General features: G+C 37.4%; 1 protein-coding gene and 1 long non-coding RNA gene across 5 annotated transcripts in view; both read left to right on the forward strand.

Moving 5' to 3' along the window:
- The window catches only part of LOC117410163 (cytosolic phospholipase A2-like), a 29,386-nt gene extending 19,262 nt beyond the window's left edge, over positions 1-10,124 (forward strand). For 2 of the 4 annotated variants that reach the window (XM_034016615.3, XM_034016631.3), the window contains 8 exons: positions 1,188-1,325; positions 1,574-1,666; positions 3,773-3,838; positions 4,455-4,694; positions 5,995-6,179; positions 6,411-6,600; positions 7,470-7,627; positions 7,761-10,124. In XM_034016615.3, the coding sequence (XP_033872506.1) occupies positions 1,188-1,325; positions 1,574-1,666; positions 3,773-3,838; positions 4,455-4,694; positions 5,995-6,179; positions 6,411-6,600; positions 7,470-7,627; positions 7,761-7,892 (1,202 nt within the window). In that variant the 3' untranslated portion in view covers positions 7,893-10,124. The remainder of the gene's footprint in view (positions 1-1,187; positions 1,326-1,573; positions 1,667-3,772; positions 3,839-4,454; positions 4,695-5,994; positions 6,180-6,410; positions 6,601-7,469; positions 7,628-7,760) is intronic. The other 2 variants (XM_034016623.3, XM_034016640.3) reach the window with 1 other exon arrangement.
- A 3,715-nt stretch (positions 10,125-13,839) lies between these two features.
- Positions 13,840-19,385, forward strand: LOC117403270 (uncharacterized). The gene is made up of 6 exons (XR_004544542.2): positions 13,840-14,074; positions 14,830-14,989; positions 16,944-16,995; positions 17,332-17,398; positions 17,633-17,772; positions 18,147-19,385. It is a non-coding gene; the product is annotated as an uncharacterized LOC117403270 (long non-coding RNA).
- Positions 19,386-19,704: the final 319 nt, after the last annotated feature.

Consider the following 19,704-nt stretch of genomic DNA (forward strand, 5'->3'; position numbering starts at 1 on the left):
GCAGGCACCTCCATTTTGTTGGTCAATCCTTGCACCTCTTTATACTGGTTTCTTGTTTGCTCTGTTGCTCTTGAAATACAACATTTCAACAATGACTTCTAGTTGATCATGTCAGTGAAAATGGACAAGAGTCATAGGTTCAGTGCAAACACCTCAGCTACTGTACCTATGATCTGTGATGGATTAAAACTGATATGCTTATAGAGACAGAGGCTTGAAATAGTTTTTGAATTACAACCTTGTATGAAACTTACTCTGCCATATATGGTGCTTGGGACACAGAAACAAAAAGGTTATACTGGTGTGTTCAGCTTCTAAAATCTATAAAACCAAACTGCCCATACTGTATGTAGTGATCCTTTGTTCAAAGCACATTTTTAGATAAAAACAAAACTGAAATAGAGATTTGAGTTACCAGGTTCATAATGAATATGAATAATTAACATATATTTGATTTTAATACATTATTTAGATACTGTACTTGAATATGTATTCATAAATGTAATACACATTATAAATCCAAACTGGAATTCAGGCTTTGGGCTCTATAGATACATGGTTTTAGTTGTGTTGTGGTTAACCAGGGCTGTTTTAGGAATGAGGAAGACTTAAAAGGATCTGCTGACTTTCTCTTAGGCTGGGCTGCATCATCTTCGATTGGGAATTTCAGGGTACCGGTTTGAATCTAGTTGGGGTGAAACCTGCCTTACTCTTTAAGGTGGTAATGCAATGTACATGTAGTGTTTTAAGTTAGTATCGCTTCATAGCAGTACCGCCTTAAATTACCTTTCTGGCCAGTACACCTTCTCCTGGGCTCTTTGATGTCTGCAAACATGTGTAAATGCCAGTATGTCTATCTACACACCCATACACCACACACAAGTCTGTTACCCTCCTGATTAAATCTATTACCTTGAATCTGCAAAACTGAAACATCCATATCATGTCGCACGTAAGCAATAATCTTTTTTATTTTAAAATCTGAAATAAAGTAACAGCTTTCTGTCAGCATGGTAATGGGCTATTTCTTTAGTGTTTCTGTCATTGCTTGTCTTTTCTCTTTCCAAGACCTCTTGGAAATGAATGCTGTGAACACATACAGTACAGGTTCAATAAATACATTAATCTAAATTCAGTTGAAAGTCTATGCTGGTCTTTATTGTTTTTACCCTTATCCCGATTCACAGATTGGGTAGAGTTCAGCCCCTATGAGATTGGAATGGCTAAGTATGGGACATTCATGCCTCCTGATATGTTTGGAAGCAAATTCTTCATGGGAACGGTGGTGACAAAATACGAGGAGAACCCCCTGCACTTCCTTATGGGTAAGCAGCATTGCCAGGGGCACTCATGACTGACAGAGGATGAGGTTAAACTGTTTGGAACATGAGTAAATTACAGGTTTAAATGATTTACAATGCAGTATTTTGTACACAGACAGTGTACTTTGATCACTGAGGTAAGGTTAGACTGAGGCAGTATCAGATAACTCTGAGTCAGCTATGGCAAAGCCTTGTTTGTGTATTATATTGTTGCCCTTGTCAAATGTTGTTGGTGGTTTTCTCCATTGCAGGTATATGGGGCAGCGCTTTCTCCATTCTCTTCAACAGAGTGCTGGGTGTCTCTAGCTCAGACAACTCAGGATCCACCATGGAGGAGGAGCTTGGTAAGAACACCGCCTCTGCCTGAGTGCGCTAACCCACGCTTTCCAGTGCGTTAAACATTCTGATTTGTCAAGCTGTACTGGAAAAAATGACTTAAGAGACTTTACACAACATTTTAGTTTAAAAGAATTACGATCATAATTCAATTTTATTTATATAGCGCCTTTCATACCACAGTATCTCAAAGTGCTCTACATGTCGGTTAAAACAGAAAGAATTCTGCAATATCAACGCGTAGTAAAAATGGCAAAGTAACAATAAATAATAATACAGTAGTCCGTCGCGTATTGGACTGCGGTGGGACCAGAGTAAGGGTGGATATGTAAAAAGTTGGACACATGAATCCTGTTTTAAATAACATTATACACAGCTGTAACAATTACTATATTCACACAATTATTGTTTTGAGATTCAGCTTCTAATAGGGAGCTCCCCTAAATCCCTTGGTTAGAAAGATACAGGGTAACTCTGCAAGTAGGGTCCGTTTGCTCAAACAGTATAAAAAAAAATCCTTGAAAAGTATAAAACAGAAATAGAAGTTACAATAGAAATTAAATGCGCAGTACTTGCATTACTGTGTTGGAGAAAAGTATTGAATACGGTTTTGTTTAAATGTTTGCATTTTAGCTGCCATTGCTATCAAAGTTACCAAATGAAGAGAGTATTAAGACCCAACTGAGTTAGAGATTACTGGTTGGATGAGTGATTTCTGTTGTGCTGTAAAGAGAAGAAAAGAAACTACAATGAGGAAATGACCCCAAAATAGCCTCACCCTCTTCTTCTTCTTCTGTCCTTTTTTTATTTCTTCCTTTTCCTTCCTTAATGTTTTCCTTGTCAGTTTAAAATGTGTTAACAATCGCTTCCAGCAAAAGCAGTATGACTTCTTCAGCTGCTTCCCTTGGCATGAAAAATGTTGCCCAGAATGATTCACTCAATACTACAATTAGTCAGTTTAATACTAATACATCAAAATGAGCTTGCAATACGTAAAAGGCACTTGATGCATAATTATCAACTTGAGGGATGGCAGAGTGTGCAGTCCTCTTTCTTCTGGCCCAATAAATAAACACTATACAAGCCATTTCATACCCAGCCTGTGGTTACATCATTCTTTAACAATTCCTTCTTTTGTAACAGTTTTCCAGTATTATTATTATTATGTACGGTATTTCTTAGCAGACACTATTATCCAGGGCGACTTACAATTATTACAAGATACCACATTATTTTTTACATACAATTACATTATTTTATTTATTTTTTTTACTTACAATTACCCATTTATACAGTTTTTTTTTTTTTTTACTGGAGCAATCTAGGTAAAGTACCTTACCCAAGGGTATAGCAGCAGTTTCCCCCATCTGGGATTGAACCCACGACCTTCCAGTCAAGAGTCTAGAGCCCTAACCACTACTCCACACTGCTGTCCGGTATAGCTTGATGTCCTCACAATTCATGTTATAAATTGTCTCCATTACAGCTGTGGTATCCTCTTGGACCATCTAATAACAATTCATGTATTTGACACACACACACCCTGCTAATAAGATATATCACTACAAGAAATGACAACACACAAACATCCTCCATATATCATACCCAAAAAAGGAATGTCTTATCAATAACTTCCACAAGCTTGCCTTTACATTGAGAACTTACATAATTTGAATAGAAGGAAAAGAAAGTACACAGACAAAGAATAGCTACATATAAAATGGGAAAATATGACATCTTTAACAGTCGTCTCAGTGCACAGTAGAACCAGGGGACTTGATTTCAGCTGTTCTTTCAAAAAACTAGAAATAGAACATCCCCCTCCAGCAAAAATAGCTCTCAAAGTTTTTTTTTTAATGGTTAGTGCAGTTCAATTGAGTTTGAATTGAAATAAACTTGAGCACAAGAGATTCCGTATATCAGAAAATCTGAAAACCGTGTTCAGTTTTTGGCTTCACCTTTTTAAACAAATTGTCATTTTCTGTCTGCCAGATACTGTTTATATTACTGTGTTTTTTTTTTATCCAGATAAAGTTTTGTTTTGAAGTGGATTTTGTGTTAAAAACTGCAGTTTTGTGTGTGTGTGTGTGTGTGTGTGTGTGTGTGTTTTACAGAAAATATTAAGCCTCAGCACATCGTGGGAGATGACGGTCTGGATGGTGACGAAGAACCTCGCAAAGGTACGAGATTCATTTCACAGTGTCTAATTACGAAAAAAAAAGACAGCTGTCCCATTAATAGAGAGCTATCTTCTTTAAATCAAATAATGAGTGCTGCCAGTAAGGCTGTGTTAAACAATGCTGGTTGCATCCCCGTGTTCTCATTTAACTGGTACCATCTCCCCATCAGGAATGAATAGCAGTATCCAGATTGAAAACCTTCAAATCATATAACATTAAGTTTGTTTTGAAACCACTGAGAATCCTGAGACTCGTTCTCCATGATCATTAAACCCACAAGGACATTTTTTTGAATTTTTGAATGACTTTAGTTAACGGAAGAAGTTTGTGGAGGTGGTTCTCTTTGTTGTTTTTCACTCCTCACCCTACATGCTTTACATTAAATGATAAATCTCAATAACAAGGGTACCCTGTTTTTTTGTCATTCTTTGGTATTTTATTCTGTGTTTTGCAAGGGGATGAACACAGTCTTTCAAAAAAAATATTTTCTATTAACAGCAGGATTTTAGCAGAAGTTAATTCCACAAGGCTATGTTTTTTTAGATTAGTTCCATTGTCTGTCTTGCCAGAACTAATACAGCAAAATGACTCATTGCCTGTCTGCTGACTGTTTCAGCAGGAACAGAGAACCTGGAGGTGGAGGAGGAGTACCAGAAAAACGCACAGGCCAGCTGGGTTCAGCGCATGTTCACTGCCATGATCAGCGACTCCACTCTCTTCAACACTCGTGAGGGGAGGGCTGGCAAAGTGCACAACTTCATGCTGGGCCTCAACCTCAACACCGCCCTCCCCTACTCCCCCTTCAGAGACCTCATGTACCAGAACTCTGTGGAAGAGGAGGAATCCGTGGTAACAGGTAGGTAACTACTATATCAGCTTCAAAATTACTTTAGAACCAGCCTGTAATTGAACCTTTTCCTGCCTAAATAGAATGATCATATACAGGCATGAATATGACCACTTTGTGTTTTAGCGCATTTAGTTTGGCAACCTTAAATCAGAAATTAAAACCCAATATATCCACAGAAAGGTCTTCCGTAGCTGTTTCCAATGGTATAAAGTATTTTGTTATGGAATGTTTTTAAATGTTTTTCATATAAGCCGTGGCTCCACAACATTTATAATAATAAATAATATTTTTAAAAACTGCCAATTTCATCCCCTTTCTAAGTTACATATAGAAATCTTAGGACATTGCGAAATTGTATGAGGATTTCAAATAAAAAAATCTAGATTTCAAACATCTTCCATCATTGAGGAGCTACACAATTTTGTCCGAGCCATGGTCTGCATGACAAAATGGCCCTATTTACAGGCACTGTCGGCTGTTTTATGGAAGTAGTCCAGACTAAGCAAAATAACACAAAGCACATTGCCAAATTGTATGTAAAACCTTTTAATCTTAAAATATATGAACAAATACAAGTAATAAATGCAGTTGTTTTTATTAAATTATTCAATAATTTAGCATTATGGAGAGAAAAATCATAGTTATATACAAATATAATATAACCACACATAGCAAATCTTTTTTTTTTTTAAAGTCTGTAGTAAAATGAACTATAAAAACAACAAAAAGTATATAGAAAAACAAACACTATAAGTGGTGACTAAGAGAAGAGAAAGTTATAGAATTCAATATAACCACAAACAGCAAATCAACAATAACAACAACAAAAAAAGTCTATAGAAAAACAAACTATATGGTGGTCATAAAGCAGTAATCGTACAGATAATGGGGTGATGCAATAAACCAGTGCAAGCAAACAAACAAATACATACATAAATAAAAGTAATGTAGTGTGATGTACGTACTGTCAAGTACAAGCCTTCTGTCGATCTTGTCCTCTTTAACTTCAAAATACATGCTGGTAGACACGTTTCCTGTGTATGCGATTTTGAAGTGTATCATCAAAACTGGCATGTAGGGATACTTTTTTTTTGTTCTTAGTGCCTAGTCTTATTCAATGACAAAGCTCAGAAATATTGATTTGATTGACCCACAGTTTATCATTGCCGGGAGACAAGCTCCGAAATTAGAGTGGTCCAGCAGATAGGGGTTAAACAAATACATTTTGGTCATCCAGAAATATTCTGAAAACAAAAATAGATACCAAGCTGACGAATTCTTTGTGTTTGGACTGGTTGATCCTCAGATCCAGATGAGTTTGACCGGATCTACGAGCCACTGGATGTAAAAAGTAAGAAGATCCACGTGGTGGACAGCGGACTGACCTTTAACCTGCCGTACCCCCTGATCCTGCGACCCCAGCGAGGGGTCGATCTCATTATCTCCTTCGACTTCTCTGCTCGGCCCAGTGACTCCAGCCCGCCCTTCAAGGTGAGACGCTGACTCAAGAAGGAGGTGCTCATTCCACATACTTGGACGAATAGCATAGTAGTGAACCCTTCCTCCTATCCTCCTTTATTATTATTGAAAATATAAGATAAATATATTTAGGACATTATTTAGAATTTTTTTTTTTCAATATTAGGGGTTATTATTATTATAGTTGCTGTTAGTGTTCACTCTGAGCTTGTTTGACAGACAGACATTTGGTTTCCTCTCTAGGAGATTTTGCTGGCAGAAAAATGGGCCAAAATGAACAAACTGCCCTTCCCCAAGATCGACCCCAAAGTGTTTGACAGAGAAGGCCTGAAAGAATGCTACGTGTTCAAGCCCAAGAAAGGCTACAAAAACTGCCCGACAGTCATCCACTTTGTGCTAGCCAACATCAATTTCAGAAACTTTAAGGCTCCAGGTAGGTGAATGGTGACAAAGTGAAATGTGTGTGCTTTATTTTCACCAAACAATGGTGGACCATAGATTAAAATCTGTATTGGTGCTACATTTTCAGTGCACTTTAGGAACAGATAATCATGTTTCCACCAGGCAGTTCCCCTAATACAGCAATGGACAGATGCAGTATGGGTGAACTACCTGTATTCTGTTTGTGGTAGTCCCAAAATGAGTATTTCCTCTGACATTTTTGTAGTTGTCCCAATAACATTTTCCTTCTTGTTCTTCTTTAACAAGCTGAATGATGTCCTTGGGTATTATTTTATTTTATCAAGGCCTGTAATATTTACCCTTTAGTATCTTGGCCACAATCTGTCGTCGGCGTCTCCCACCTTTGAAAGCAGATGTGTATGTTCACTCTGACATTCCAAACTAGCTGCAGTAAAGTTTATTGCTTATTTTATTGGTCACAAATACATTGCTCCTGTTTTGTGTGGTGTACTGACACTCATTTTCAAACTATCTTAAAAATAACCATAAATTTAATACATGCCACACAAATGTCTGACATCAGTATGAACTTTTCTGAAATAACAACAGTTCTGCACTAAACTAATAAACACAAAATCTGCTCATTTAAGCCAGTCCTACGCACTTCCAAATAATAGACGTGTTCTCAGTGTGTCTCTTTTTTAATTACATTAATCTTTTCACCTTATTTCCAATGCTTATGTTAATCCTCCATTCTTCATTCAAATAGTATCTTAATAACGATAAGAACTAACTTACAAAATGTATTTTGAAGACAGAAATGTAATATTTTGGGTGATATCCCTGACCCATATTACTGACTTACAGCTCTGTATCCATCTGTGTATTGTTCAATTACAGGCGTTCCAAGAGAAACCCAGAAAGAGAAGGAATATGGTGAGTTTGATATCTTTGATGACCCTGAGTCGCCGTACTCCACCTTCAACTTCCGGTACTCCAACCAAGCGTTCAAACAGCTGCACGATCTGATGGAGTTCAACACGCTCAACAACATTGACGTGAGTCCACTGCTTTCTCTGCTCTTCTGATGTGTGCTGACATATCATAGCTAATAGATCAACTCACATACAGCTAAGAACCGTGGAAAAAACGTGCTGCCATCTAATGAAATATTATGCTTGTTAATTGCAGGTGATAAAAGAAGCTATCATTGATAGTATTAAATTCAGGAAGGAGAATCCATCCCGCTGCTCTGTGTCTCTCAACGATATTGAAGCCAGAAAGTATTTCAATAAAGATCCCCACAGCAAACTCCACACCTAACAAAGCCACTTCCATCGAGGAGGACTGTACCAGCTGTGATTGTCATTGCACCCCATCAGCATGTTATCAGACACATCTAAAACATGTGTTATAGAACCTGATTGTTAGCAGAAGAAGTGTCTAAAATACTTAAGTAGAGACGGATAATCTGTGGTTTGGTTGATCATGGTAACAAGCCTTCTTAAAACTGCTGGATTCATTCTGTGCAAGTCAATTGGCTGGTTCCGCAGACCCCGATTAGCACTAATCTTGGACTACCTAATGTTACCCTACTGCAGGTAAAGCGGTCTGTGAAGCCAGCTGATTTTAAGCATGGTACACGTAGTAGTAACTATATATGTAAACCCAAATCGGGCTGAACTGTGCATGGTCATTTGCATTACTAAACAGTTGAAGTTGTGATGTTATGACAGAAGTGCATAGATATATATTTTCTCTAGCTGAAATTTGGTGTGCTGGAATATAAATGTTTTGGTTTTTTTTTCCCAGTGTGTGTTTTATAAAGGCAGACCATTTTATTTTATTTTTTTCTAGGGAGAAAACATATGCAATAAAACAATCACAGTTATAACTAACTTATAAATAAGAAAAAGAAGAAAAAAGCAACAGTGCATTACAAAGAGACTGGACGGTTTATTTATGAATAGATTTGTAGATGGATTGCAGGACTGGACCTAAAAACAATTGTGATGTTACAACAAGCTACAAAACCTTCCTGGAAATGAAATGTATCTGAATTTCATATTCATCATCCCATGCAAAAAATAAAAATGAAATAACTGTTATTACATTCCTATTGGGATCATATGATTTGGACTTTATCTGCATTTACTACTAGTCTGTTTGTATTATTTTAACCCTGTGTAGTTTATGTGTACAACATGGTCATTTGCAAATGAGAGTTTGTATGTTCTAATCTGAAGTATGGTAGTGGTAAGTGTCAGATTATTTCACGATTTGTGATATTTTGTACTTGATGCTTGGTTGTTATAGTAATCCGTAGTTCATGATCTTATCTGTTAGTCTTACTGCCATGTCAGGGCATGCATTTTTGTTGCATGTCTTAACTTAAACAGGCCTATTATTTCATGCTTCGATGAAGATTCTCTCCAACAAGCACTTGAGATTGTTGGATTGGTTTGAATTTGAGTTTCTCATCTTCAATTTAGTTTTGACTAGCACAAAGTGGCCATGATATACCAGCTCGGGTAAATGTGGCATGAATTCGCACAGTACTCAGCATTTTAGGGTTAACATTAGGATAATTGTTTCTGGTGTGAACAGCATGTTTTTATATTCTTTCTTCCAGCATTTGTAGATAGTGTTTCTGGCTGTTTTTCTCCAAATGTGAACTTGAAGGTTTGGGTTCCTCTACTTTTTTCTGGATAAAGTGAATTTTTGCATCATAACACAGGTCCAGTAAAGTCTTTTAGTTTCCTACAAAGGATGAGGCTGAGGCTTATCAGAATGAGGGAGAATGCCCTGCATTATTGCTACCTACACTAAACTGTACCTGTCTTTAGAATGACTGAAACAAAACCGTGCTGCATTGAGACCACAGAGTGAGTTGAGACCACCAAATTTGCATTCTACAAATTCAAAATGTTGCTGTTTAGAGACACTGCCAGCCGCTTTGTTTTATTTTTAACTTTTAAAATGTGTGGGTGAAAAACAATCAGCCAGGAGTGCTCTGAGCATGGTCAGCTGTTTTGAAGTATAGTTGGGGTCCTCCTTAGTCTTTTCAAGTGGTTGAAAGGGTATCCTATCCAACTGTCTATGTCAGACAAAAGGCAGTATATGTCAGTAGTCTGAATCCCCTGTGGATCTTTATTTTACAGTCATCTTTCTTTTGAACAATGAAGACTGAATCTATATTTAAGTATAATTACTATAACCAGCAGAACAGATGTTCATGCCTTGTTAAATGTCATATAATTTCTCTTTGTTTTGGGCAACTGGCAAATACATTTTTTTTATTATATGTGTTTTATAAACTCTATCACTAAACCAAAATCAAAGTCCCAGTCCCAGTTCTTTTTTTGTATTTATAAACTATTAAGAATTGTTAATATACTATGACTGCCTTATTTATTGTTAAGTTAATATGACCAAGGCTTCATTTTTATTTATGTATGGAACAGTAATTCAATTGTTTATCCACTTTGTATTCATATGTAAAACATTTTTGCGTTGTTTTTATAATCTGTTCAATAAACAGCATTTTAAACCTCACAGATCGTGTCAGCCTTTCAAGCTCCCAGTAGAGTGGTCATTATCTGATGGGAGATCTACCAGAATTTAGAATCTTGAAACTCCCTTTAAACAGTGATATACATTTCCAGCTGTCCAGTCCAAATTAAAACCTAAGCACATTTTCTGCAATGCTCAATATTTATATAGTATTGTACAGCGTTGTGTGCCCTTCTCCTATGTAGCTTGGACACATCTAGGAATGGAAGCCTGTGACGGAGTGTCCCGCCCCTATTTATTATTATTTGTATTTTTGTTTGCGGCGCGGATAAAAGCGCCACGTCTTTTATTATTATATTTAAAAACCCAGTGAGGATGCATGGCTGATCAGATACTGAATTATTTAACTAGCTGACAGTCACGCATCCTTACCAAACGCGTGCAGACTCTGGCCAAGGGGTAATAAGATAATTAACAACTAGTTTAATCCCTCGGCCAGAGTATATAAACCTGCAGCTCTCTGCACTCAGGGAAGTGTAGAGAGGAGAGTACGGGAGAGCATGAGAGCATGAGAGCATGAGAGCATATAAAATTACAATTGCTATATTTAAAAAAACATACTTGTTTATATTTGTTTGGCCAGCGCGCCTTTTGTTTTGTGTTTTGTTTAAATCTTTTGTTTCTGTTTATTTACTTAATAAATCTACGCTGAGTGCAATAGCATTCAGCTTCACCCGCCCATCCACTGTTTTGGTTTGAGTTACTTCCTGGTCCGTGACGTCATCAACCTCACCACTGCGAGCCAGACTGTCACAAAGCCCCATACATTTCAGTGGTTTTTAAGCTACTTTTATTTGTTTTCCAAAGCTTGGGGTTTGGCTCATTCAACGACAGTCAAGTTTAACCCATTATTTTTAAACACTTCTACTAGGATTTCTAGTTCAATCTCCTTCGCCTCCAACAGGAAAATGTGCATATTATTATTATTATTTATTTCTTAGCAGACGCCCTTATCCAGGGCAACTTACAATCGTAAGCAAATACATTTCAAGTGTTACAGTACAAGTAATACAATAAGAGCAAGAATACAATAACTTTTGTTTAAGCAAGGTACAAGTGTGACAAACCACAATTCAATAATACAGCAGATAATAGTGATAGTTACATCAGGATATGATTAAATAGTGATAGTTACATCAGGATGTGATTAAATACAAAGTACTACAGGTTAAACACGTGGCAGATTACAGTATTCTGAAGTACAGGATTAAATGCAGTAAAAGGGGGGCAGATAAGAGCAAAATAAAGCACATTTACATGAAGGGTGATAGTGTCCCAGGATACAAACAGAGGAGTTCTACAGGTGCTCTTTGAAGAGGTGAGTCTTAAGGAGGCGCCGGAATGTGGTCAGGGACTGGGCATATTCAAAGAAGTGTCAGCCCTGACTTGTGTGGTATTCATAGTGGTGTGTTAGATGTTTATACAAAGTCAATCTTTTTATCATCATTGAGTATACACTGCTGATTAAAAGGGTATTCAAAAAGAAACATTGAAAAGGTTATTCAAACATCAAAATCTCAGACTTGGTTAAAACGAACCGAATTGCAAAGCCAAGGGATACAGTACAGTTCAGGTAGTTAACTTACAATTGATAACAATATTGCCAGTTCTTGATTTATGATTTATTAAAAACAACCACAACTAAATGAAACCAGTCACAACATGAAAACCATGGGTTTAGTGTTGTGTATAATTAATTCACGAGACAGGAGCCAAGCCTGCGTAAAGGGATACTAGAATAAAGACAAAGTGTTTGTGACTTTGGCAACAGAATAGGGGTTTCCCCTTGACTACTCGGAGAACCGCCCTTGCTGAGGTGAGGCTGAACCGATTGACCTCCAAGGCCGAGAAGCGAGGAACTTCCCCCAAGGGGAAACTAAGGAAGGATAGAGGATGAATCAAGGTCTCCCTGGCTTACTGAGACGTCTAATCGAGAGAGGTCAGACTCGACTGACGCTCCGAGGCCGCATGGAGAGCCTCGTGGTCTATGCAGGCAGAACAAAAGCGATGGAAAAGAGAATAAAGAAATAAACACATAAAGAGGGCCAGAGGTCCCCCCCCCCCCCCCCAAGCTGTAAGAGCCACCTTCGATAAGTTGAGTCCATGACTAGCTCGAAAGTTGGGGGAAAGCTTTCCTCTCCAAAGGGGGAGAATGATTTAAGTAGGAGAATGGAAAACGAAATTTAGTTCAAGTTTTTAGGCCTGGAGGTCCCTCTGACCAGCGGGAACCTTCCTCTTGGAGGGCGAGGTGATGTTGTCAGCCTCTAAGGTCGGGAAGTGAGCTTCACTTGTCCCCAGAAGGGACCGTTACAGAGGTGACACAGCAAAGTGGAGGAGGAAGGGAGGATGGAGGAAACTGAAAAGCAAGACAAGAATTAGAAAGCTGGCTACAGTCTAAATAGGGTGACTGACAGGTATTTTAGCGGGATGACACAAGGGAGGAGCCCCAGTTCCAGCCCCCCCGAAATACACAAAGGTTCTACTACAAAGTTTTACTTTGAACTTAATACAGTAAATTATACAAAAAATCAAACAATGTCTTAAGTGCCTCACATTTCACTTTCTTTTAATACATTTGTGTCAAAAAGAAGCACACATGCACACAAACTGAAATGTACCGATCAAGCAAATCCATACTGCAGTAGGAGGAATTAGCAAAGGGAGATATTTTTCAGTAGCAGAAGTTAAATTTGAACACTGAAGCAGAAAAAGAGCCACAGAATGTGTACCAAAGCCTTACCGGAAAAGGATATACAGTATTTCACAATACCATGCAAATACTATATTTTCTGGCTGTCTTCAGGAAAAATTCTACAATGCCCATAGAAAACATTAACATACATATTATTAATCATTTCCTTTTGCAACACAAATACAGGTCAGTCTTCTGTAAAGTCGTTTCTGTCTAATACCACTTTGTTTATCAGTGAATGGCATAAATTGGTAATTCTGAGTGTTTTTTTTTTTCATCTGCTAAATGTACATAACTTTCAGCTATTTACATAACAACTACGCTCCCATATACAGTTTTACCACAGTAAATGTGCTTGTACTATGATGTTACTGTGTTTCTCTATGTTTACCTGTGGTTTATAGGATGTTTTAACTATAATCACAGTACCACTTGCCGGCCTGTGCCCTTCCATGCTTTTGCTATGCTAATCTTTCTTTTCTGTACTTTGTTTTTTTCTGTGTTACTCCAGCTCCCTCTTGTGATCTCAATTAATAATCAAACAGTATGCTATCTGTAAAGTGGGTCCTATTTGATTGCAGCATACAGTGCTGGACATGTTATATTCCATCAAAAACCAGTACAAAAAAAAAACTTAAAAAAAAAAAAATAGAGACAGATGTAAATATTTTACCACTTATAGAATGTGTATATTCAGATAATTCATTTTATAATGGTAGTGTAGTTTGGATTATAGGAACCACTTGGTTCAGATGAGTGAATATGGACTGCTAATTGTATACAGGCTAGTTAAAAAGGATTACATACCATTGCCTTAACACACACACACACACACACACACACACACACACACACACACACACACACACACACACACACGCACACACAAGCACATGCACCATATATTTTGGAATGTCAACAGTTTATGGACTCATGGGTGCAGTTGGGAGTGCCATTAAGTCACCCACCTACATCCTGTTTTTCTGGGCTCGAGTAGTTCTGAGGTTGTGTAACATAATATGCGTTTAGTCTACAGAAAGTTCTAGAATAAATGGGGTTTAATTTATTAGAAACATAACCTGTAACATACCATAAACCAACAGAACTCAATCTATCTTTTTAGTGTAGTATTAGTATTTCATGTTCACCATATAAATCATCTGAATCTAGAAAAATAACACAACCGAATAAGAGAAAGGAAGATGGTGTTCTCATGCAAATTTGGTAGCTGGAAACATCAGTAAGTATTGACAACAATACATGTGTTTTCACTCGTGAAAAACTGCTCTTTGATTCATTTGTAGAAATTATTTCTGTGGTAATATCACATACTTTTATTACAGCTATGGCCACAAGCTTTGCATCACCCTTTATGTAGAATTTAAAGATCTAAATTATATTCATATAGTTTTTTTTTGTTAAATTATGTCTCAATCCTAAAATTCTAGGTGATGCAAAACTTTTGGCCATAGCTGTAGTAGTGAAATAACCTGCTTCCGTAACTTTAAACTGTTATTAAAGTTACTACAGGCTTTCACAAATAATGCAATACCCAAATAGCCAAAGAGAGAATCACTACCAAGAACCTGTGGATCTTTGTCGTCATGGTAATGTGTTGCGGGGGTTGTCACAAGGAAACTGTAGGTATGTATGGCTATAAGCCAGATTTATATACTATGAAATAAATATAAATATGAAATATGCAAGCCTGTGCGTCATTGTTGATTATCTAGTCCCCTTATTGATTACATATTGAATGTTTTTTTTTTTTGGCTCAGTAGGGGCAAAATGAGCTAAAATTCACATTACTTATTGTGAGAGGGAGGCAGGAAACTGGTGCGCCCCTGCATCCTAGTCAGAATGGCAGATTGTATACACAGCACTGAGATATGCAAGGCCACTATTGGCTAGAAACACAACTCTGCTGTATAGTCTACAGTAATACTGATTGTAGAGGAGAATTACTGTAATTTACGTCAGAGTACTTGCTTTCAGATCCAGTGGATATGAGCTATCGGCTGACAGAAAGCTCATGCCTGATGAATCCTGAGCAGTGAAGCCTTTGACCTGGAGTGTATGAGGCTAACTGGCAGTTATTGGCGACTCCACATTGTCACAACAGGGTTTATTACACTGAGATGCAACCCAGAATAATGTGAGTGTGTGTCTCTGTGTGTATGTATGCTCGATGCTGTAAGAGAAATTTCTGGAAGATTCCAGCTGCTTCACTTTCACAATATAGCCAGCTTGCGCAATTTTACACTTTATCTGGACGGTTAAATCGCTCTCTCATGACCTCTGCAATTCTTAGGCCTAAAGAAGTGGTAGAGATTGGATGTAGGTCAATACATTTTTAAAAAAACAAAACATATGCAATTGGATTTTGGGAATATCTCCAGAAGAATGCTGGAAATTGGTGTTTTGCCCTCTCCCACATTTCTAATCAGGCAGAGCATTGGGTAGCTGGGGCCACAATGTACTGTAAAATATTATCTGAAGATAAGGTTGGGTACAATTGTCTGTATATTGACATTAAAATCTTACAGCCTTGAAGTTGATTATGACCAAATGAGAAATAATTTTTAGGCTGACACAGTAGACTAAGCAGGAAAGACAGTATCGGTATACAACACAGTGCATTGTAACAAGCAAACTATTGTTACTAGGAAATGTACCTCAGCCTTGGTTTGCATAGAAGAATACAAAATAGAACTACAGACTATGAAATATAAAGTTACTTGTTCTTTGTAAATATTCACTGTGACACTGGTTCTATTTATATAGCTCATAATTGTGTACACACCCAGCTGGTCTTGTTCTAAGTTCAGTCTCTATTCTGTCACATCTGACATAGTGTTTGTTTAAAGTTGGAACTGAGGCCATAACACATCTGGATTTTAATCTGAAAATGTATTTTGAAAATATGCATGCCTATCCCACATTTGGGAGGGATGTTACCTCAGAGATAGGAAAGTTTAAACAGTGACGTCAAACAGCAAATCCACATTCAACTGTAGGTGGCAATGTGCCACCCACACTACTACAAATGTAATCAAAAGCCAAGTCCGTTACGCATAATGTTTGCAAAACATTGGTCATTTTGATAAGGTAGAATTCAGTTTAAACAAGTGATGCTATGACAAAGCAGTTTTAAATGAACATAAAAGTATATAGCAGAATAGACTGCTCCTATCATTAGGGTGGATTCTGAGATTAAGAGTCATCTGATCTATCTGCCCTTTAGATAAAAAAAAAGCATACCAGTGTTTCATTTCAGATAAGCACAGTCCAACACTGAGGAAACAAAGCCATCAACTAGTTGGCCCATGTTGCAGTGTTTTTGCTTAATCTCTTGACAACATGAAAGAGGTACAGTGATAAAGCCGTGATGATGGAAAATGATTGCTTACTTGTTTTCTTGTAGTGCAGAATGCCTTGAAGGATGTTGTTGTCTTAACACAAGACAATACAGTATAATATAGGTTAAAGGTTAGATTATGAAATTGTGCAATGCCCAAACCTTGTAGTGTTACATTAAGTTTATCTATTACAGTAAACTTCCTCTTCCAAAGACCTGCTCATGGCCATTAGGACCACTCTGTGGCAGGTTTTCAATTTACCATTATCTTCTATAAGCGACATGCACAATCCCTAATTCAGTCAGTCCTTCCTTTCAGGTTACAGTACCTTCTTTCTTTCCAGTCCCAGTTTCAAACAAACCAGTACATCGCACACTTGACCTTACAATCTCAGCAAAGTCCATCTACCAAAGTGTCCACAAAGAACAGGTAGCTTAGTTGAAAACAAGTAATGTTTGTTATTAGGCACTTGCTGCTTCTTTAGCCAAGACACCCAACTGAAATGAGGAAAAATGCATTCTGAGGCCATTGACCATCCCCCAGACTTCTTATTGGTCACAGAAGGGATATTGAGGAAACTCTGGTAGTTTTTCTGGTGGGAAAAAATATTAAAATGTAATCAAATACATTTCAGCAGAATTTGTGTAATAAAGGATATCTTTCAAAAACAGTCCTAAACAAAGGCTTTTTGTAATGTGTTTTAGAGCTGAAAAACATTTAATGTGTCTTTTTTTTAACCCTGTTCTACAGAACTTATTAAATGTTCAGACACAGGCAGACATTTTAAGGAACAGAGCTTCACGTGAGTATAAACAAATTATTATTGGATTTAATTGTTTGGCACCAGTACTGAGTACTTTTGCATCTGATGGAGCAGTTTCCTTCTAGCAGAACAAGAGGAGTAACTGAAAAATAGATACAGAATGTATATTGAGCATCCTCTAAATGTGTATTTCATTCCTTATCCAAGACTATCTATTTCCAAGTTCACAATGTAATCAGTTTTACTTGCTCTTTTGCACTTTACTTTTGCTATAGACTGTTGAAAGGGTCTTTATGGATTTGACTCAATCTCAAGAGGCTTTATCAAGGTGTTCCCTCTTCAGTAAGATTCAGCTCTCATATCCTTTGTGTTAAGTTTGCAGTGTCCAGCTGGCTGTGCAACAGAGAACTATTCAGTGTGGGGTTCAGACAGCTACACAGAGGTAATAAAATGTCAGGAACTATAAAGAGCTACTGTACACATTTGACACTTCAGCAGTATGGTATGCTGGCAGCAATCTGTGAAAACTTTCAGTGTTTTGTAAAAAACATAAATGCAGTCTGATAGTGTTGATTTAATGGTGAAAAAAAAAAAAGATTTTTGTCTGCGGCACAAAATCCTTGTATTTGCACCAGTACACTAAGCATGTCTCTTTACAAAGTGTCTCCTTTCTTAGGATTCCTCTGTTTGTGCAGCTGCCATCCACGTAGGTACAATCCCTCGTTCTGGTGGATCTGTGACTGTGGAAAAAAGAGCCAGCCAGGGCAGCTATACAGGAACAACAAGAAATGGAGTGACGATCCAAAGGTACAACTGGTACGCAACCTCTTATGTTTTCATGTCAGCCTGTAAGTTCACAATAATATTTTCACATATTCTCTGTTCCCCTTTGTAAAGCCAAAATGAACATGTGATGTTGTTTGTGTGTGTGTGTGTATGTGTACAGGAATGAGTCTGAAAGGAGTACAATGTTAGAATGGAGAAAGAGGATTTAAGTTTCCTATTGTAGAAGTCTAACAGGGGTCCAAGGGAATACATACTGCCGCAGCATGTAACCCCCAAAAGAGAAGCACATTCATTTAGTTTTGTAACGAGAGGAAGCACATTCATTTGAAAGCTTGTTTAGATCATTCATTAGTGTCGTGTTTATGTTCGCTAATTAGGTCTTCATATTTTTATGTGATTTATAGAGACCATTTCTTGCTCCCACCAAGCCCGAGCATTTGCTGAAAACCGATTTAAGTAAGTATTGCAACTCTCCTGCAATGCAACAGCAGTATGGTAAATTGGTAGGATTGTTACAGTCCACAGGCCTCAGATACAGTCATTTCAGTTTTTGTTGTACTTTTTTTCTCACTAGTAGAAAAGAGCCTCAAGCTAGCTCTTGCTCAGCATTTTTTGCACTCATTGACAGGGGCCTGTCTGTACAGGACTCTTCAGACAAAACACTCTGTATGCAGGCTGACTCGAGCTTCACAGATCCCATAATCTGCCTGTTAAAAGGCTTTGACAAGTATTGGAGTTTTTAAGGCTCTGCTTATTAAAATGTTATGTATCTGTTAATATTGAGTCAGCAACAGCTCTTGCAGTACTTCAGTTTATTCAGTTGTGTTCAAACTTCCTTCTCTTTTGGAAAAAGAAGCTGTATCTGCTGTGTTATTCAACCCGGCTTAAAAAAATACCAATTAATAAGTACAAAAGAGGACAACGTTTTCTATAAAAGACAGGAAAACATCTCCAAAATTGGATTTTTTTCTGGCAAGGCAAAACAGCCTCACTGGCTGAGATTACATTCCTTGATTTATGCTGGCACCTGCTGGAAAAAAATATAATTACACAGTATTACCATTTATACATGTGAAGCTCAATAGGTTGAGTTCTACCAAAAATATGTCTTTCTTTGTCCAGCACTAAAAGCATGTGCCTGAAGTGTGAAGAAAATGCATTTGAAATGAAAGTGTTGACTGCACTATGAAATGGGGAGCACTTAAACGAACAGCATCATTTAAACAGGGTGCAATAGTACATCTATTACCTGTTTCATACCCTATTATGTGAGTTTTTAGATGACTTAACATATTATAGTCACAACTGTGGACTCAAAAACGTTGCAAAAAAGTGAATGACTTACCTTCAAATATTACTGTGCATTTATCTTTATGAACAGAGTAGTTTCTTTTTAAATATAGTAATGTGGGTATATTTGGCAGTTACGGAACTGTATTATAAGGAAGCATGTTTGTGGATTATACTTTATTTTGTATGCTTCTTCACTTGTGTTTTTCACAAACTGTGCATCGCAGAGCAGCTCTGTGTGGGGAACAGATGTCTACACTGATGTAACAATTCAACCTTTGAACTCATAGAACAATAAGGATGAGATGGTGGTAAAGAGACATGTGCACAAAATAAATAAAGAATGGTAGTATTTTAAAAGGGTTTAACATATTGCTACAATATGTTTTGAAAGCTATTAAAGAATATAGCACACAGCTAAGACAGATGGTTACATTTACCAGTCATCTCTATGCTATCGGGTAGAGAGGTCCCGGAGGGCAATACATTCCAAATGAAGTACTTGCAAAATACAGACTAGAGCAGACATGAATTGTGAATACTTGAAGTATCAGTTTAAAGTGCACACTCAAAGACAGGCAACTCTGTTGATATCAGCTGCCCTAAAAGGTGTAGAAGTGTTTGTGATGCCAACACTGCCAGGAGTGTTCATGGCATTTCTATCACTCCATT

The sequence above is a fragment of the Acipenser ruthenus genome, chromosome 10 (assembly GCF_902713425.1).
Source record: "Acipenser ruthenus chromosome 10, fAciRut3.2 maternal haplotype, whole genome shotgun sequence".
Lineage (NCBI taxonomy): Eukaryota > Metazoa > Chordata > Actinopteri > Acipenseriformes > Acipenseridae > Acipenser > Acipenser ruthenus.